Consider the following 22,329-nt stretch of genomic DNA (forward strand, 5'->3'; position numbering starts at 1 on the left):
ATGCCAATAGATATTTTTCATCTTCAAAACTAATATACAAAAAGGTGCAACATCAAAAACAAGTATGAAGAATACACGAGATTTATAATGGTTCACTCTCAATATGAGAGCTATGTCCACTTTACCGTTGTTGCAAGTTTCTTCAATATAACCCCAATTGGAGATTACAAGAGAATACACCTTTATATAAGAAAAAATTAGGTCAATTCACGTACTAACTCTGTGTAGCGGCAAATGTGTCGAGGCAATAATTAGGCTCCACACACACTAACATCGTGTTCTCTTGGCCCACGGATATTTAATTAAGGTGCCACCACTCACATGTTTGGTAATCATTCTCTCTTATCCCATATTCACACTTTGGGGTGTTTTCCTATTGTTACATTGCTAATCCTTCCCAAGCCTCAATCAAGTGTATTAGAAATGTCGGACCCCTTCATACTTTATCCCCATACTCTGTGTCACATTTACCATAGTGTCCCTTTAATTTAGTTTCAGTTAGTTAACTCACCCATAATCTCAAATGATCCATAACATTTTTTATCTAATAAAATATTTTTGTTTGGGATCAAAAGATTATACAAATGATTGGCATGAACTGTGAGTCTCAAGGACTATACTATCTATCTCACGTTGCTTCATTAGTGGCTTACATGACTACTACTTCACCACTACACATGCATTGTTGATTAGGGCAGCCATCTCTTTTTGGCCTCAAGAAGATGGTTCCAATTTTGTCTAGTCTTCCTACCTTAGACTGTGAGTCTTGTGTACTTGGGAAATATAGTCATATAGTTTTTTTTTTTTTTCCTAAATACAATCAATAAATATGTTAGCTCTTCTTTTTTAGTTATGATTTTGATGTATGGGTCCAAGTTGTGTATGTTCAAAATAGGCTTTTGTTTATTTTGTGACCTTTATTGATGATTTTCATGAACCAAGGTTATATTTAATGAAACTAGTTCATAATTGTTTTATGTCTTTATTACCTTTTCTATTGAAATTCAAACTTAGTCCAATGTATCTATTCATGTTATACTCAAAGTGACAATGACCTTGAATATTGGTTCATACCCTTTAAATCTTTTGTGGCATTGAAAGAGATTCTTCACCAAAGTTCATGTCCTAGAACACTAAAACAAAAAGGCACTGTTGATGAAAGAATCATCATTTAATTAAGATTCCATGCACACTTCTCCATATGCATGTTCCTATCCAATATTGGAATGACATTGTATTAATAGCATGTTACTTGATTAACTAAATGTTGTCCTTCATCCTTAATGACCAAGTTCTTCATTCCATTCTCTTTCCTTGGGCTAATTTTTATTCTCTACCTCCTCATATCTTTCTGTGTACCTGTTTTGTCCATCAACTTGCTCTAGATCATGATAAGTTGACAACTTGTTTTATCAAATGTATTTTTCTTTGTTATTTATGTCTTCAAAAGGAGTATCGTTATTTCTCTCCTAAGTTGGCTTACTAATGTTTCCTTCTTTGAGTAATCTATATAATTTCTTTCCTTATGTGAGTTTTCAATTTGTTATCAACTATCTTACATTTTCCTATCCCCTTTCTTGATTCTCTTTCCTCATTTTTTACCACCATCGTCTTCTTGTCTTAACCATCCAAATCTTAGATCTATCAATGGCATCCTCAACATGTGAACCCATTGGCCAAGTCTGAGGTATACCCATGGCACCGTTAATTAAGTCACCTTTTGTAGCGATTAACCCTTTCACCTTTAGTTCATATCACATTGTTCCCAACCTTGACTAGCTTATTACTTTTCATAAAGGTACTCATCACTGTGTTATCCAACATCTCATTTTGCATTTCATTAGTTATCATTCTTTGTCCCCTAAAATTTTTGCCTTTGTACCTTCTTTGTCCTTTGTCTCTCTTCCTAGGATTATTATAGAAACCCTTTCTCATCCAAGCTAGTAGGATGCTATGGTTGAGAAATGCTTGCCTTACATTTTAATGGGACATGGGACTTCATACCTATTATGCATATTGTGTATTTATTTGTGGCAATTTAGTCTCTTGAAATAGTGAAAAACAAATTGTGTTTGTCAAATTTAGTGCAAAAGCTAAATGCAAGGCAATAACCCTTACGACAAGTGAGTTAATGCCGTTGAAACAATAAACCAAGGTTATTCACATCAAGTTTATGTAGTTGATTTGTGATACTCAAGTTCCCATACATATTCATTCTAATCATGTGTTTTATGAGAGAATCAAACACATTGAGATTAATTGTCACTTTACTAGAGAAAATGTGGTTTCTAGAGATGTCACAACATTTGTTAGCTCCAATGATGTGTGAATGTCTCAAGAGAGATTCACACATCATGAAACACCCAATTTGAAGCCCATCAAACCAATTACCCATTTCAACCACCCAATATCCAATTTAATTATTCCTAGCCCAGGCCAATACTATTTTGCCTTCAGCTTAATTTATTAAAACCCAAATTTCACTCCGTGCAAATTAAACCCAACCACTAATTCACTCGTCAAGCCATAACACTAGTTATCAAGGTAAGCTTTTTGGTGTTTTATTTTAAGGTTGGTAAAAAATTTTACCTTGGAACTTGATTAATGTTTAATTATATGATTAGGAGATTTTTTAAATAATGCTTGAGACCAAGAAAACCATAAATATGTGACCCTCAACTTGTGTTACATGTGAGTTTTCCATAACACAACATAACTTAATCTTGCATGATTTTTCGATGCCTCAACCCTTGCATTTTCTTATTTGAATGTTTGCACAATGATCATATGACATGTTATTTCCATTATTTTTCTCAGTTTGCATGAGCTTTATAATAGCTTAGGTTTGCATTTTTTCTTTGCAGTTTAGCTTTCTTCAACAATTATCCTTTTGTTTTGAAAAAAAAAAATAGGAAAAAGATAGTTCAAACTAGAAATTGAAAACTTCAATCCCCTTGAAACCTCATCCATTGATTCCCAAACTTTGTCCCACCTTACACATTCTGAGGGTCAACAAATTAAAAGTTTTAGCTTCTTAATGATTAGTTTGTTCAAATTCTTAAACTCTTAGTGATATGAGGTGCAATAGAAAGTGTAAAATAAAAGTTAATAATAATAAATAAATAGGTCAGCCGAACCAATTGGGCTAACCCAACAGCGAAGGAATCACAAAGGCTCATAGCCCGTCAAGATGGCTAAGGGGACACCCTTGCGTCCCATACGACTGTGATGCACCCTCGTGGCCCATATGGTCATAGTCCACCCTAGTGGCCACGAGGACTCCTGTGGCCAAGAAAGCCCACGGGTGGTCACCCCAAAGGGCATGTGGCCTTACCACGAGGGTCGTAGGTACACCAGGAGTTGGTCACGGTCGTGGCTGCTGTGCCATAGCCGTGACCCCAGAGCTAGGCTTTGTAGGGGGCTTCCTCGCCCCCCAAGACGGCACTGCCACCAAAATATTTCCCCGAATATGGGGGGTTCCCACACAACAAACAAACTAGATGATTTCAACATTCAAAAATCCTTTCGAAGATTCCATGAAAGGGATAGACAATTATCCATAAGGAATCTTAATCCCAAAAGAACAAGATATAAACGTTATCTATAAGAATTCTAATTCTAGTCAGGTTAAGAAAATTCAAGATAGACATTATCTATAAGAATCCTAATCTTAGACTACTTTGGATTAATTACTCTACACTCCTTTATAAATAGATAGTCACTCATTTCAAAAAAGGTACATATCTGATACTGGTGTAAATTATGTGTTCTATAATTTCCAACAACTTCTGTATCTAATTTGAGCATCAAAGTGTTTGTGCGGGGATCTTCCTGCGCCATTTGACTATTTCCTTCCTCAAACGACCAAACAAAAACATTTCTCATCAAATAAATTTACTATTGTATCTCGGCAACAATACTTAAAAAAATGATTTGTTGAGAAATTGGTTGCAAAATTTAGGCATGGCTGCACTATCTATAAGTTCAATGCAAGTATCCTCCCCACCGCCCATAGGAACTAGTGGAGTGAACAAAGTTCCTACGCCCTTGATTAAACTAGTTCAATTTAAGAAATCATAGGTTAACCTAATGTCTAGATATGATGAAGTTATTTTCAAGGACTTAGGATTCCATAATTATCTTCAAGGTCGTAGGTATCATAATAGATATGAGTCATATAACCAAGATCACCACGCTAACATGAATAGAAGATTTAGATAATTAAAATTCTGCTATTATGATGGGCAATTGGATCTTTCCTTCTTTTTATTGGTTTGATGAGTTGGAGGATTATTTTAGGTGGTATGAGGGATGTTGAGTAGGTTGTGTTCATTCAGATTAAATTGATTGGGCTTGCCATGAAGTATTGGCAAAATGTGATACATACCTGGGAGCGCTTAGGAGCCACCTATCATTCTTTGCGCAATGATAAGATAGAAGCCTGAGAAGAAGTCTTTGCCTTCCACTTATAAGAATGACTTGTACTCCCGTGAAGTTTTTGCTTATAAGAATGATAAGAATGACTTGCCTTCCACTTATATGAGGGATCTTGAGTAGGCTGTTATTGCCATGAAGTTTTTGCTTTGTATCGCAACATAAAGCATGTGTATCTATGATACAATACGATTTGTGAGTTTGCAACCATATGGTGATACAAAAAATAAGCTTCAAGTGGAATTTTTATAGCTTAGTCAATATGAACAGCCTTCAAAAACATTGTTAGAGTTTAAAAATCAAAGTGGATTAATATCCAAACAGTCATATGGGAATTCAAATAATCATAATAAACTCTAGAGCAAATGATTGTTGGTTATTGAGTTCAAAAATATACATTAATTAATAACCAGGTTAAACAAAGGCTTATTATAAGCATATGAACCGCCCCTCGAAGATTGTTTCTCCCCAAGAAAGATTACTTTCGGTCTCTAAAGAATATGAACAATCTCTCAACTCTCTCCACTCTTTCCTATTCGTAAGACTTAATTAAGACTTTTTGGTCTTTAATTTTGGATTCCTGATACCTATTGTTAGTGTCATACATGATATCAATATTGTTAAATTTGGGTTAAAATTATTGTTTTGAGTCTTTCCTTTATGTTATATGTATAAACATCTTTTATATTATTTTTTAAAAGATGTATGATACAACATGACAACTATGTATCTCGATTTGACAAGTATGACAACTAATGCATCCTTACACCATTCTCTTATGGATTATTCTACATTGCCCGACGCGCTTACAGACGACCTTATCGAATGGGGTCAAAAAGACCCAAATGCCCTGTCCCAGCCTTCACCTCTCTCCTCTCTCCTCTCTCCCTTCTCCCATGGCTGCTCGCCTAGCCCTCACCTCCCTCCTCTCTCCCTTCTTCCATGATAGCGCGACCGTTGCGCCTCGCCTAGTTGCCAGCATCGTCGCCTCGCCTACCGTTGCTCATCCAGGGACGGTCAAAGAGGCGACGAGGCTAGGCAAGGAGCAACGATTACACGGCCATGGGAGGAGAGAGAGAGAAGGGAGGCGAGGGATGGGCGTGCGGCCATGGGAGAAGGGAGAGAGGAGATGAGAGGGTTGGGCTGTGCAGTGGCATTCTTTGCAAATTTGTATTTTAGGCGAGGGTATTTTAATTTTTTCAACTCTATTCTGTAAGTCTCTCGGTAAGACTTTTTGGCACTATAGCAGAACTCTTTTCTTAGTATTATTATTATTATTACTATTATTATTTTGAAAGTGAGCTAGGAAACTTTAGCTTGGTAACAGAAAATTTCCATCCTTTTGTCAGATTATTTTAAAAGTAGTCACTGTATACACCAAATACAACTTATTCAATTTTTGGATATTGGAAAATTCTCTTCTATGTTTGTCTCAATTTTAGGCAATTTATTAGTTGAGCGTAGTGTGGCTAATTTACAATTACTATAATAATAATTAATATTATTTCAACTACGTATAATCACAATTAATATTATTTCAAGTACTAAAATCTAGAACATCAACATAAAGCGATGTTCCAAATTCAAGTTTTAACACGAGATGAATTCCATAAAATGACATACAATTTGCATATGTAACAAATCACCAACCAAGCTTCCCCTCTACAATCCATGCGAATATGCTTTCATATTGACCCAAAAAAAAGAAAAGAAAAGATTCTCTAATGACAGATCAAGCTAAAACCTTTTGGAGATAAATAACAAAAGCCTCAAGTTTGCACTGACATGCTTAATATTAAGATTTGATGGCGGAATTTGCTATTGAGGAGTAGGAAAGAAGATGGATTTCTCAGTCCTTTGTCCTTTCAGTATCTAATTTAGGGTTTAGGGTTTTATGTTGAATAGCTATTAGAGATTTGGTTTAGTGCTAGGGTTTTATGTTGAATAGCTGGGGTGTTTTAATATTTTCTAAATTTTCTTTGAATCATTTTTATTTTTTGGTCATTAATATTATAACTGACCCAACATAGTGAAACAAAAACTTAGTATGTTATTATAATATTATAGGCATAAGAGCGATGCACCTAGTGCCTAAGTGGGCACCCCATGGATAAAATAGGTGCAAATTACAGCGATCTTAAGGCTTACTTAATTACAAGAGACTTTAAAGGAAACATTAAAATATGAAAACCAGTTATGCCTAAATTTTAGGGTCTCAATTTTCATTGGGCAGTCTATTTGTAAGGTTGAGAACTAGACGACTTTGGAGCATTTGATGAATGCCCCTCTTTAAGATGTTTGCCCGCTTGTACTGAATTTTCCACCTGAAATATTCTCCACTGTCTAGTGTAAGCCATTCAAATGACCCTAATATCTTGTTATTTTTCTGGTTAGTGTATTAATATGAACACACACCCACGCACGCACGCACGCAAAGACTATACTTGCATGCATCAATTTCTTTTTATCTATTCTCAATTGGTATATTAATTATTATACCATCTTCTTATAGGGAAAATTAGAGGATGGAAGGTTAATTGCTGTCAAGAAACTATCTCTTGACAAATCCCAACAAGGAGAAACTGAATTCCTTGCAGAGGTGAGGATGATCACAAGCATACAACATAAGAACCTGGTTCGCCTTTATGGTTGTTGTTCGGATGGACCTCAACGCCTCCTTGTGTATGAGTACATGAAGAATAGGAGTTTGGACCATATAGTGTATGGTACGTACGATTTCCATTTGAGCCTTCATTCACACTCATGTATGATATATGGGAGGATTTTTTAGGCATCTTAATTACAATCTTTCATGGAAATTGTTTTCTTGTTTTTCCCTTTATGTCGCAAAATCAACTAATAAATTAACTTAACCACAATATCGGTTTCTTAATCATTTGTGGGAGGATTTCTTTAGATATCTTCTCTTTCACGGAAATTGGTTATTATTGTATTTTTTTCATTTTTACTGTAAAATTGAGGGCGAGTCTTGACAGCAATAGTAAGATTTTTTTCTCTGTAACAAAAAGGTCATTGGTAAGTTGTGGAAACAATCTCCTTAGAGATGAGAACATACAAAAATGAACCTGACAAAGAAGAGGGCCTCGAACAATCTGGAACACCCTTTCTTTTGCTGCAGAAAATTCATTTGATAAATGTAGCCAACAGAAAGCGCAAGGGATTTTTTGGATTTATTATGAATTCTAGATTTTTTTTTTTTTTTTTGGGGGGTGGGGGGGGGGGGTGGTTATTATGTTGTAACCATTTGCTAATGGCATAATAAATAAATCATGCATGCATTTCAACCATATTTTTAGAAATAATCATCATGCACTATAAGGAAAAAGACTTGCTCCTGTTTGTTTGTTGTTTTTTTTTTTTTTTTTGATAAAAGATGACAATTAATTTTATTAAAAAGATAAAGAAGCTAACAACCCTAATTTGAATTTCCCAAATCAGACTCTTGCTCTTATTTTGCACGCCTTTGATTTTGCTGAAGAAATTTAGTACCTTCATGCATGATTCTTGATGTTAACTCCATTGCAGACCAATGCCAATCAAACAGCATTACACGAAAACAACTCAACATTGCAAAATTTTTATGTCTTTAACACAGGGAAAAGTAATCAATTCCTGAACTGGGAGACCCGCTTCCAGATAATTCTTGGCATTGCTCGAGGACTGCAATATCTGCATGAGGACTCACATCAGAGAATTGTTCACAGAGACATCAAAGCTAGCAACATTCTTTTGGATGACAAGTTTCAACCAAAGATTGGAGACTTTGGCTTGGCAAGGTTCTTTCCTGAAGACCAGGCTTACTTGAGCACTAAATTTGCTGGAACATTGTAAGTCTTTTTCCCAAGAACATAGTAATCTTATTAAAATTTTCTAGACAATATTGGGCTATTGAGAAGACAATTTGCATAAATTTCACTATACTTTTCAGTGCGTAACGTATGATGATATTATTTCATTATAATTGACAGATACTTCACAAAACATAAATATAAATCAGAACCATAGACCGTGCACTGCTGTTGTTATCACCACCAGCCTTTACATTGTTCGACAACAAGAACAGAGAAGAATGGAACTATAGAACAGCAGGCCAGGAGAACAATAAATTGTAGGGTATCTCCCGTTATTATTTCTACAACGATAAAGTGGTTCACGTTATACTTCCGCACAAAGAACAAGATGATATAGTGAAAATTACATCCCGAAAGAAATCTAGAACCTCATAGCTGATGTTATGTCCAATACCGTGATTTAGTTTCATTTAAATTTTGGAATTTAGATTTTAGCTTTTGATTATTTATTTGGATCATAGTCATTAGGGTATTTATCTTTAGTTGAATTTCAACTCATATATAGGCTTAGAATGTAATCACAAAATCAATTTTGATTTATTTGAATAAAGATAGCAGAATTTTCCTCCTCAAATTTCTCTCTCATCCGGAACGTCTTCTTTCCCAATACCTCTTCTTCTCTTCCTCTACTCCAATTTTCTTCTTTGATTTTGGCTCTCCTGCATCAAATTAGTATAAGAGCAAACATTGATTCTACCTCTTGTGTCCCGTCAGTCTTAGGCTCTTAGCATTACAATCACCACTAGCTGTTAGCAACAACACAATTGCTGGAATTGTTAATCCGAGAACAACATTAGAAAGCAAAAAATAAAATCCTTCAACAATCATCTTCAAAATGTAATTTTTCTTTCCTTGTAGATTCATGTGTTATTATGTTTCAGTATTAGCATACCTACCGTGATTATAATGACTTCGTTGCGGTACTAGCATAAATGATTATCGACATTAGAGTTAAAACCAAAGTTAGATGGTACATTAATGACATATTTGTCCTACTCGCTTTAAAATTTTAAAATGACTGGCACTATTAGATTTCAATTTGGAAACGGATCCTAGAAACTATTCTAGTCTAAGTTCATATCACAGCATAATTGTCAATATTAATTTCGGTATGACACCTACGTGAATTGGCTCAAAGTTTGTTTGTGTTGCTTCCAGTAGCTTATTAATTTCAATGTGTACAAATGGTTTATTTGGCTCAAACACTCTATAGCATGCGGAGACATAAGAATAAGACGTAAAAGGTTTCCTGGGTGTACGATCATGCACCGTGTCGAAAGGAATCATACCAATGTAAATAGTAACAGAAGTATTACAAAATTGGAGTCTATTGTTCCAGCGGAATCTGTGTCTAAAATCGAGTTTTTGGTATATCCCTTGTTGATACTCTGTTTCGTTGGAGTTCTGGATTGCCCTCGCCACAGATTTAAGGGGTAGGGTGTCTATGAACAAAAAGGGTTTTGGTGCTTGACATAGCGGAAGTATTTTAATAATCCGTTGATTCACTCAAGAATGACAGATTATAGAACTCAATCAATGATTCGTTGAAAAAAGAATATCGAAAAATTGAAATATGGAAAAAATTTCAACAGAAACTTTATTGGAATTCTGAAATCAACTCTAAAAACATCTTATAAACATAGTATTTATAGAGTACAACTCACGATTAGAAAATTGAAAAATACCCCAAAACCCTAGAACCCAAATCTTACCAAAAAAGACAAGAGTGAGTTTTCATTAAATAACAACATATCCAGCATTTATCCCACTATGTGGGGTTGGTTACATAAATTCTAGACTTTCATGTATTTCTGTCTTTTGTCATATCTTCATATTTTCATTACAGGATCAAAATTAGATGGAAACAAATAAAATCTCTCAAAATGGCATATTAAAATTCATTTCCTAGTAAAATTTATTCCCAAATCAATTATTTTTTAAAATAACAAAAACGCTAATTTCGAAACCTAAACAAAGGAATTTGCCCGAAAAAGCACGGACCTCACCAACAAAACTTGTGACTTTGAATTCTCTACCCGATTCTATTGAAATTAACCTCTAAAATCATCCGAATCACACTTTTCATAAAATACTAAAGTCATCTCATCCACATCAACATCAGTGCTTCTAGCAGCCTTGGTGCTGGGTGCTTTTGTGCAGGGTGGTAAATGTTTCTTCTATCTTATTTGGAGTCTTAGACTTTGGTAGGGTGTTTCTTGATCTTTGAGGGTCTCTGATATATGGGGGAGATGTTGGCAGGTGTTGGAATATTTGGTTTCCGGGTGCCATATCTTGATTGAAGATTTTTGTTTGATAGTTCGTCTCCTGGGATGTCTTATTGTTTTGATACCTTCACGATCCCTTTTTGGCTTTTGAGTGTCTCTACTCTGGGTTCATTATGGGAGAGTGGTACCGGTATCTCTGTCGTAAGAGTGCATTATGGTGGTTTTGAAAGGTAAGGAGCACTATAATTCTTCTCACAATTTGGCTCTCGATAAGAAGTCAAGTGATAGTTTGACGGTACGCTGTTTTTCTTGAAGTTTCAATGGGTGAAGTCCAAGCCTGTAGCTTTTTTTTGGGCTCCTCTAATCTGTTGGAGATCTCTAGGTGCTGGCAGATCTCTGGTGTGGTTTTCTAATTATTCCTTCTTTTTTATCAAATCTTTCGGGCTTTATTCCGTAGACTGAACATAACTGACCTAATTGGGTAATACAATGACTATGAATAGCCTTAGTTATAAATCCCAAAGAAAGCAGCAAACTGAGAAGGAACATAGAGATTCGATGTTAGCTGCGCCAATAGGCCATAATTCTAGACGCCATCGGAGGAATCACCTACCATTGCCTTGTGTGACAGCAAAGAGTCGCAACCTGTGGCTTTTATTTATGAAAAATATTACTTGTACAAATAATTGGATTATCGAGAGAATGATCGAAGATACAAAATGACAAAAATACCCTCACTTAATTTATTGCAGTCACCTCAAAATGAAGCCCCGAGCTTCATCTGAATGAACCCCCCAATCGAGATATACATACATATATATATATATATGTTGGTTTCGTTCTAGATTTATTTATTTTTTCCTTAGGAGAGGCTTGATCCACGTCATTTTAATTAGTCATTAGAACAAGATGCTGCATGCTTTAAGTGGAATCCTGCCCTTGCTTTCCCTCTCTTACTAGATCACGTCCAAGATTAGTGCATGAACTTGCTATGTGCGGGCTTCATTGGATGCTTGCTTGTTGCCTTGTTTTTTCATGTATACTCTACAATGATCCAGCTAGAACAGTGATTACCGGTCCTATTACGAAGGCTTCATTGAAGTGTCAAGATAAAAAAAAAAAAAGAAGTGCTTTCCTTTGCTTTTGAAGTTTCCAAAATACATATAAGACATTGAAATTTAGTACACTTTTAAGGGCATGAACTAACTAGTACTCCAATGAAATATGATACATGGTTTGGGGTATGTGAGTGGGTGTCTAGATGTCAGTTTCATCTAATTCGCTCAGTGAACGATGCCAAGCCAGTTAAAGTTTCGATGTTTTATATATTTCTTTTATTTACTTAGGCAACACATGCAATATGTAGAAACTAACATTGTGATTTTAATGCACAGAGTGCCACTATAATATACTGTTACACGGTAGTATTGCTGAAAAATATTAATCGTCTAAATGCTGCTTTTAAATTTACACGAGCCATTCAGAAGACTAAATTTAACCACCCCAAAGTTATAACAAAGTTTTGGAAAATTCTATTTGCACCCACCTTTTTTTGCTCTCCAGCCACCTTCTACAATTGCAACAATTATTTTTCAAAAATACTCTTTAGTGTACACAGTCATCCCATGCTCTTCGCACACACCATCATCACAAAACTCCCACTGGCGGCTGCCAGTAGGAGTATCATGGTCGTTGGTGGGAACAACACGATGATGAGCATTCACATTCGTCGTAGCTATCGATGGGAGCTTTGCAATGATGAGTTGTTGCCGGCGATGATGGTGTGTGCGAAGAGCGTGAGATGGCTATGTATACTAAAGGGTATTTTTGAAAAATTATTGTTGCAACCATAGACGGTGGCTCTAGAGAGCAAAAAAGGTGGGTGCAAATAGATTTTTTTCAAAATTTTGTAAGTTTTACTTTTTCTTTAAAAGTGGGTGTTTTCCGTCAAAAAAGATCTTTATTTTATAATAATTAGGTTGTTGTACAACTTGGCAGACAAATTAGTTGTACAACTCAAATCTATAATATTCCAATAAATTGTTTTTAAGGTTTCTAATGCGGTGTAGAATTCACACCAAAGAATTTTACCTACTCAAATGTGTTGGATTAGTTTCATTTTTCTTCCTTCAATCTCTGATAACCAAAATCTCCCTACAAGATCAATATATCAGGGTTGTCTGAGGCATTCTTAGAGTTATGCTCCAATGCTTAAGTTAAGTAAAGAGGAAGAGAGATAGAGAGCCTAAAACTTTTTATGTTAAAGAATGAATGAATTCATAGTAGATTTAGTAACACCCTTTTTATAGAAGGTTTAGTTAGTTAAGTTAGACAATTATGAGGTAGAACCACTTTATCATTATTTTTATTTAAAAGATTTTATTGTACATAAATATAAATCACTACATAATCATTAAGATTTTTGTTATAACTATTGTTGCCTTAATACAATAATAGATTTATACTGCTAAACAGTGGGGGTGTGAGTCTTAGAGTGCCTAGAGAGTCCCAGTGTCCCCGAGATCTTCGAAGATTTAGAGGGTTCAAAATAATTCCAAGAGTTCCAAGTTTGAGCGTAATTGATCTTGAGACCTCCAAGTCTAGATGCAAGTGATCCTAAGACCTCCAAGCTTGAGCATAAGTGATCTTAAGACCTCCAAGTCTAGATATAAAGTGATCTAGAGACCTCCAAGTTTGACCTGAGACCTCCAAGTGACTGAGTGGGTTCCAAATGATTGAGAGACTGAGAAAAAAGCCAGTTAGGGGCGTAGATAAAGGCACCCATGGACCCTCTGATGTTTAAGCCAGTTTTTGAGAGTGCTTGAGCTCAATATGAGGGTTTTAGTGCCAAAAAAAGGCTTACCTGAATGAAGAGGCAACCCTTTTATTTATAGAGGAGGATAAAGATGACACGTGGCACCCTGGCCATGTTTCTAGGTGGGAATCTTAGAGGCATCTTAGACCAATTCTTGTAGGCCCTGGGAAAGGTCTTGGAGAAAGGCCCCGGGGCTTAGGTGGTTTGCAAAAGGGTCTTATATGACTGAGTGTCTTGAAAGATGCCTCAGAAAGGACTCTTGGTCATAAGAAAGGCTCCTAGGGGTGGCGAATTGTTAAGTCTTGTACCCAAGGGGTGTGATAAAGCTTAAGCTAGCAAAGAGGTGAACCAAGCCATCATGATCGAGTAAGGGAAGGAGGCCACTCAATGATGATCAAGTGGCTACCAAGCCACTCGATTATTATTTTTTTCTCTCTGCCTATCAATCTTCTTGTCCTAAGCCTTTTTTTTTTTAGCCTTTAGTGCTTTATTGCTTAACTTGCTTCATGTTTGTTTTTTTCTTGTGGGCTGGTAAGAGGAAAGCCCCTTATGACTAAGTGCCCTTATACCCATTCAGTCATGACAAACCAGTCGGTCATGGTGAGTTTCTTGGTCTCCATGCTTTGTTTGGCCTTCTTTTGGCCTTTTTGACCCATTTGGTCCACTGGCTCTTGGTTTTCATGGTTTTGGTTTGCAAGTCACTTTATCATTTGCAACTCTAGCATTTGAATTTTCGTAGACTTGGACTGATTACTAGGCAGAACACTAACTTGACCCATTTGGTCCACTGGCTCTTGGTTTTCATGGTTTTGGTTTGCAAGTCACTTTATCATTTGCAACTCTGGCATTTGAATTTTCGTAGACTTGGAGTGATTACTGGGCAGAACACTAACTAAACCACACTCTTCATGTTTAATAGCAGTATGGATCTTCCCCTCATCGTTTTCCATTACAAGGAAAGAAACTAAAATTTGGGCATCATCATTGAGAAATGTGTTTCATAAGTCTAATTTGAAGAAAAATATGTTATGCTTAATATTGGATAAATTTGACTTGACTCCCCTCTTGTTTTAAGCCATTTTTTCTAGACTTCCTGTATATCTTACTTTTGACATTTTAGGTTCCTGTGATTTTTTTTTTCAAACAATCCTTTCTATTAGGTTAATAGCCAATGGTTTAATTTTTTTTTTTTTATATTTTTCGAACAATCCTGTCTATTAGGTTATAATAGCCTAAATGGGTTGTTTTTCCGTTAGATTTGAATTATGAAAAATAAAAGTAAATAATAGGAGCCTAGAATTTAGCCACTCAAAGTGATAACAAAGTTTTTTAAGTTCTATTTTTCTTTAAAAAAGAAAACAACCTTAGTACACGAGGATCCTTAGTTTAAAATGGTTAATTTTGTGTATTATATATAGTACCCTTATTTTGCAAAGAGGCTATTTCTATAATCGAATTTATGACCTTCCAACAAAATCATTTCTCAGTTTTTCTTTTTTATGGTTGTTGTTCCTACAACAATTAAAATTTGTTTCTAGAAAACTCAACAAGAAGTTAGTAAGGCCAAGTGAGAGTACAAGGCTTGTTCGAATGAGGTAAGTAGTAGTTTTGAGGATGCTCGATCCATTATCTGAGAGAACTAGAAAGTACCCGAAATAAGGTTGTCAGGAAGAAGTTTTAAGTCTTTGTCAGTCATAAGAGTTGTGAGCTACCTTGAAGAAATGTTTGCAAGGAAAAAAATAGTTAGAAGGAACATGGGGATTTCTCCTACACGGGTCATCCAATGCTTAAGTTAGATGCTATCATGGTGAAGTAGAAATGCAGATGTTGTGTGAATGAAGTATGTAATAAAGTCAAGGAAAAGTGTAAGATTCTTTGGAAAAGCAGTGGTTGTATGAGTGTTGGGAGGTGCAAAATTGAAAAAAGATCTCCCAAACGCGAAGGGTTGATGGGTATTTATAAACATTGATTGGTGGTTAGGATGCACAATTCTTCGAGCTGGACATGGTTTCTCGGGGTTAAGCTTGGAAGAGCCTTGGTGAGAAACTCCCATGGAGAATGGTTCTCTAGAGAAAAAATTAAGGGCCTAAAAAAGGTGGGCTATGTTCTAAGGCACAACATGGGTTTGAGTTGTGTGGGAGATGGGTCTCTTTATGACTTCCTTGGGAGAATGGCTCGATAGGTGACTTCTTATAGCCCATAATAGTTCTCTAGGAGAACTCTTTCGGGAGAACTTCCTCTCTTGAGCGACAGGACTTCTCCGATAGAACTTCCCCCCATATGATATACTACAACAATGGTTCCTTAAGAATTTTCCTTAGGAGAGAAGAAACTAAAAATTGACCATCATCTATAAGAGTTCATAAGTCCAATTTGGAGAAAATATGTTATTTTTATTATTGGGATAAATTCAAGTTAGACCTCCCATGGTTTATGTCATTTTTTACAAATCTCCCCTATGGTTCACTTTTGAAGTTTTGGGTCCCTATAATTGATGTTTTTTTGGAACAACTATCTCTATTAGGTTAGCAACCCAAATAAGTTGTTTTTATTTTTATTTTGGATTTGTACTATGAAAATAAAAGTAAAACCATGAGGTAAACTAACAATAAAACAATAGGGGAGCCAACAAGGGTTCTTTACCAAAAAGAAAGAACCCATAACAACTAGAAGTAACAAAAGTAATTATAGGGATAACTGTAAATGATGACCCAAATCGTAAGGGGTTTGGTGCAACTTACCCTTCATCATTTTATGTTCTAACGAGTTATGAGAGAAAATTGTAGAAGCATATTCCATGAAACTAGTGTAATTGTTTATAGGAATGATATACACTATAAGAAACATGGTTCTAGGGTAAATTTTACTATTCAAACATATTTATTCAATACATATCAAACTAACAATCATGGATGCATGTCTCTTGGCAAAGATAATAAATTTAAAGGATTACATGTAGCATAGCTCAGGAGAAGGCATTATGCTATTGAAGTTCTTGTTTATATTTTTGTCTTTGAGTGAACTTCACTTCTTTGTATTGTAGTATAAATGTTAAAACACTTGCAGATGCTTTCTCGCTGTCTCTCTCTTTGAGACTAACACAAATGCGCGTAGTACAGCAATATCATTCCATGTAGCAATTCATTTGTCTTTTCTAGTTATTTATGGCTATAGTCTAAGTGATAATATATATATACACACATTTTTTACATGAGATTCAAATATTTATCTTTTTCTATTTTGCATTTCATAACCGAGTCAAGTGAAATTTGTGAGTCTGTATTCCAAATAGCAACTATGGGAACTCATTTTTCTGTTTATATATTAATAATCTACTCACTGATAGTGAAATGACACATTGATTTGACTTGTTTTTTTCTTCTTTTTTTTGTTGCATGTATCTTTACATCATTTCCAGAGGTTATACCGCTCCAGAGTATGCCATACGAGGAGAATTATCTGAAAAGGCGGACATATATAGCTTTGGAGTATTGGTGCTAGAGATTATTAGTTGCCGGAAAAACACTGATATGACTTTGCCATCAGACATGCAGTACCTCCCTGAATATGTAAAACCCTTATTTTTGTCATTAATTTATTATTGTCTTTATTTTCTAGTAATTGGTCATCTGGGGGAATGTTTGATGATTCTTATTCTTATTAGTTGCCATTATATTTATTATCAGGCATGGAAGTTACAAGAAAAGGGAAAGGTGATCGATTTAGTGGACTGTAAATTGCCTGAAGATGGTTATGATAAGAAGGATGTGTTGCGAGCAATCCATGTTGCCTTCTTATGCCTTCAACCTCTTGCAAACTTAAGACCACCAATGTCAGAGATTGCAGCCTTGTTGACATGCAATGATGAAATGAATAGAACACCAATGAAACCTATCTTCATGGATACGAGGCGAAGGAAGGACGATAAAGTTTCTTGGGATACCATGTCAGATGCCTTCCCTTCTCCTCTAAAGAGTGATTCCCCTTCCTTACGTCAGTTTTCCTATTGAGGATTAATACGTCTTCCTTATGTACCCTAAGCAAAAAACATGAGTTCTTCTATCTCAGTTTCATGTTGGTTTGTTAATTTAAGTTTGCAAAAATTGTGAGCCTTTTTCTTTTGGTGTTTTTTTCTTTCTTAACATAAAATCTTTATTCATCATTGTCTTGTGAGAGATAGAAATATCAACACTAGTGCTAAAGCTTTACGGTGATATTATTGTTAGTGATGTATACCCTAATGCTAGATTTGAATGAAATCTAGTATGTAATAGGGATACATGTATGATATTTTTGCAATTAATAAAATGGTTATTTGCTCATTCATTGCTCTTCAAATGTGTATGAATGAGTTCTTAAATGTTTTGATGGTCATATTTCTAAATTGTTCAGAATATGTGACAATGATCTATAATACAAAATTTCTTAAAGATATTCCTAATTGTTAGATTTATCAAATGGGAACTATGATGAATTGATTATGGACTAGCACATAAACTATACTACATTTGATTAGTATGAAATATTAATGATAAATAATAATGAGTCACATACTATACTTCATAAAAAGCATCTAGTAGACATGTGGGTGAATGTTAGTTGAACATCTGCAGAATGTGATGCTTGTGGAAGATCACATGGCACTACAAGAAATACACTATTTAGCAACGGAATTAGTGACAGGACAAAATTCTTCACTAATTAGCGATGCACTAGCGATGGATTTTCGTCACTAATTTTTTAAAATATTTTTTAATTTACTGACAGAATTAGTGACGTAAATACCCGTTGTTGTATTTAGTGATGGAAATACCGGTCACTAAATAATTTTTTATATTTCTAATAAATTTTAAAATTTAGCAACGAAAAAGTCTGTCGCTAAAAAAGAAAAAAATAAATAGAAATAAAAAACTTTAGCGACGGGGATGTATCTGTCGCAAAAAAAGAAAAAAGTTAAAATATAAAATTTAGTGATGGGAGTTCACCCGTCACTAAAACACAGAAAAAAATAATTTAGAAATTAAAAATTTAGCAACGGGTTTACCCGTCACAAAAAAAAGGAAAAAAAATAAATATGAAATACAAATTTTAGCGACAGGTGCATTCCCCTCGCTAAAAAAGAAAAAAATATATTTAAAATACAAAATTTAGTGACGGGTGCTCACTTGTCGCTAAAATAGGAAAAAATAAATTTAAAATACAAAAGTAGCTAAAAAAAGAAATAAAATAAATAAAAATACACATTAAATTAAATTAAATTAAATGTGTATTTATCCTTTGTTTCACATTAAAGTAAAGTGGTTAAAATAAATTAAAAATACAGATATAAAAATAAATTTAACTTAAAAATATAAATAAATAAGTGTAATTAAAAAAAATTCAAATGATTGTGCAAAAGAAAAAACGTAATAGCACATAAATAAAAATCTAGATGTGCCCCCATATACTCATATATTTTTTAAAGATATTGATCTTCATTATTGAGTAATATGTTATCTTTTAGCGGATACTCATCTTTTTAAATAAATAATATGCAGATAGAATAAAAATAATATCCACGATATTCAGATGATACGTTTCACTTGTTTTAAATTTCATCATTAACTATATAATGTCACACTATATAATTCAGGAACTTAGTAATGTTGTTGAAATTAATTTTTAACAAAACATTAATAAAAATTTAATATGAAATTCATAAAATATTTGTTATGGATATTTCTTGGAAAGAGCTAAGCGGGCTGAACTCGACCTTGCATGGCCGGCCCAAGGCCAAGGTCGTCAGAACTAACTCGCATTTCACCTACTTCGAGCTCGGGCCGCGAACCAGGCGAGCTCCCATCAACACGTTAAGCTCATAGATCGCGGACCAAGCGAGCTCCCAGCGGCTCTCTCAGTTCGCAGACCGCGGGATCATTCAGCTTGCGGATCGCTTGATCATTCAACTCGCATGAGCGAGAAACCTGCGGAGTAATGATGAGTTAGACATCATTCTGGCTGGATTGTTCGGGCCCAATCTGTTTTCTCTCTCGGCCCATCTCTTAGCCCATGACAGTCCCATCCTGACCCTATACCAGTCTGCAACAACATCATTGCAACCTCTACTAGGTATTAGTGCGCCCGCCTCAGATCCCATCCATATTAATAAGGGACCAATCAACGCTATGCTACCACCTAAGAAACCTCACCGGTGCCGGTATTCAGTCTCATCACTTACAAAAGCACAGTACATGTGGAGAGGGCATTGCCTCCTCCTATATTTAGCTAACTCTCTTTAGAGCCGAGGTACGTTCTCACTCTCTAACTTGCTAATACACAGCTTACTACCTTACTTATTTGGGCGTCAGAGTGCTTGTAGGTGCCAGCCGCCGGAGCACTAACCGAACCATTCAAATCTCCTTGGTGCATTTTCTCTTTCCCCTTTTCGTATTCATTTCTTAGAACGGGAAAAACGAATCACGATCGACCAAATCCGAACGTCGGCATTTTGGCGTTAAAATGAAGGCCTACTCTGATCGATAGAGATGCCGAGAGGAAGAAACACCAGAAGTTCTGAAGTGGTGACCAATTAGCCTGGAAACCATGTTAATCAACTGCCGGAAGTTTCACCAGTTGGGGGCGCAGTCGCAACCGCTGCAACTACTTTTGCACCCCCACATTTTGGAGCCACCTTTACCATCCCGACTTGGGTTCCCTGCCAATCTGCGGCCCCTACCCCCGGCCCCTCGCCCCGACCTGTCACCTCATTACAATGTTCCAACAGCCCAATGAATCCTTGAAGAATTACATTGAGAGGTTTAGGCATGAAGTCAATACTATTGATAACCCATCGGATGAAAGTACTTTGACTGTGATATCTGCGGGGCTTCAGAAGGATGGGAAGCTCTATGAGAGCATTTATAAATCTCTCGTAAGGGACTTGGGCGAGTTCTACGAACGAGTTGTGAATGAGGTATGATGGGAGGAGACCTTTTTTTTCTCTAAGAAGTTAGATGAGATTGGAAACACCAGCCACAGTAAGAAAAGTGACAATGGCGACGATGATAAGGTCGTTAAGAACTCAAGGAATGAGCTAGGTTACGAGCAACCTGCGCACCAAGGTTGCTATGACAACTACAGTATCCTATCCGACACTCAAGATAGGATCTTCGCTACTGAGAAAAGCGAGGAGGATTTGGGGAGGCCTAATCCCATAAGGACCCCCAATAGATTCAGAAATAAGGACAAGTCATGTGCTTACCATGACGAAGTGGGTTACAACACCTCCGAGTGTCGAGCATTGAAGGACGCAGTTGAGGACTTGATCAGAAGAGGCCACTTACATGATTATGTGGTGCGACTAGAATACTAGAAGCCTCAGTAATCGGCTCAACCAGAGCCTCGTTGAGCTCCCGAGCAGGATTGAGCACCTATGATCGCATGAGGATGGCTATCATCAACAGCGGGCTACGAAAATTACAACAGGAGGATTCGAGTTTAGTGCTATAACGTCAATGATACCGGGCTACGCCTTGTTCTTCATGGAGCTCAAAAGGCCAGCAACAGGACACTAGGCCAGAACTGCGAAGGCCCCCATATTATCAAACAAAGCCTGGGAAACAAAGTGTATCGATGGGGCTATTTTCCCACGTACTTGGAATGCGGAGCACCTCTGTCCTTACTCCCAATGAGCGTAATTGATTATTACTTATGCTCCAGCTGTCTTTTACAAATAATTTTGATTGGAATTTATTGATTTTCATTCTGTAAGCTTATTGCTCTTTACTCATGTTTGATGTTCGATTGAATGTCCTTAAAATTGGGGCTAGAGATACCATGGTTTGCGAGCTGGGGGCACATTCCTCTTAGCCTCCGTGCTATGGTTTACGGCTTATCTGAGCATTCATCTTAGTCTTCCCCTATGTTATAGTGTGCGAGCTGAGAACCATTCATCTTGACTTAAAGTCATGGTTTGGAACCTACTGAGCAACCACTTCCATTAATAATCTCGAGCTAAGGGCCCTCTCGACTCATTAAACTTTCAAGAAGCCATGGTATATTAGCTATGATCGCAGCACGATCTACCTGGACATATAGCTTGAAAATGCAGATCAATCTCAATAGAATACAACTCATTCAAGTTTTCTACGAAGCCATGGTGTGTTAGCAGAGATTGCGATGCGATTTATCTAGACATATATCTTGGCAAGGTCTTCAATATGACCCTTATATTATTTCATCATGGTATGCTCTCGCTAGCCACAAAATTATAGTCCACAATCTTCTAGACGTCGGCACAGGATGGCATAATTTGAAATGATCGGGCAGAAGTCGGAAAGGTAGATCAACAGATTGCATAGCCCGCTTCAATCAGCATACATTAGCTCTCAGTTCTCACATCGCACTAAGAGCTGGGGGGCTAATGTTATGGATATTTCTTGGAAAGAGCTAAGCAGGCTGAACCCGACCTTGCATGGCCGACCCAAGTCTCCTGAAGCCCACATAGGCCCAAGGCCAAGGTCGTTAGAACTAGCTCGTACTTCACCTACTTCGAGCTCAGGCTACGAACCAGGCGAGCTCCCATCAACACGTCAAGCTCGTAGACCGCGGACCAAGCGAGCTCCCAACGGCTCTCTTAGTTCGCAGATCGCTTGATCATTCAGCTCGCATGAGTGAGAAGACTACGGAGTAATGATGGTCTAGACATCATTCTGGCTGGACTGTTCGAGCCCAATCTGTTTTCTCTCTTGACCCATCTCTTAGCCCATGACAATCTCATCCTGACCCTATGCCAGTCTGCAGCAACATCATTGCAACCTCTATTGGGTATTCGTGCGCCCGCTTCAGATCTCATCCGCATTAATGAGGGATCAATCAACACCATGTTGCCACCTGGGAAACCTCACCAGCGCCGGTATTCAGTCTCATCACTTGCAAAAGCACAGTACATGTGGAGAGGGCATTGCCTCCTCCTATATTTAGCTAGCTCTCTTCAGAGTTAAGG

General features: G+C 36.5%; 1 protein-coding gene across 1 annotated transcript in view; it reads left to right on the forward strand.

Moving 5' to 3' along the window:
• Nucleotides 1-17,604, forward strand: part of LOC127789194 (probable LRR receptor-like serine/threonine-protein kinase At1g56140) — a 29,614-nt gene extending 12,010 nt beyond the window's left edge. Inside the window, exons 4-7 of the mRNA XM_052318012.1 lie at nt 6,947-7,160; nt 8,051-8,282; nt 16,765-16,915; nt 17,033-17,604. Of these exons, the coding sequence (XP_052173972.1) occupies nt 6,947-7,160; nt 8,051-8,282; nt 16,765-16,915; nt 17,033-17,356 (921 nt within the window). The 3' untranslated portion in view covers nt 17,357-17,604. The remainder of the gene's footprint in view (nt 1-6,946; nt 7,161-8,050; nt 8,283-16,764; nt 16,916-17,032) is intronic.
• The last annotated feature ends 4,725 nt before the right edge of the window (nt 17,605-22,329 follow it).

Source organism: Diospyros lotus, chromosome 13 (genome assembly GCF_014633365.1).
Source record: "Diospyros lotus cultivar Yz01 chromosome 13, ASM1463336v1, whole genome shotgun sequence".
NCBI classification, from domain to species: Eukaryota; Viridiplantae; Streptophyta; class Magnoliopsida; order Ericales; family Ebenaceae; genus Diospyros; species Diospyros lotus.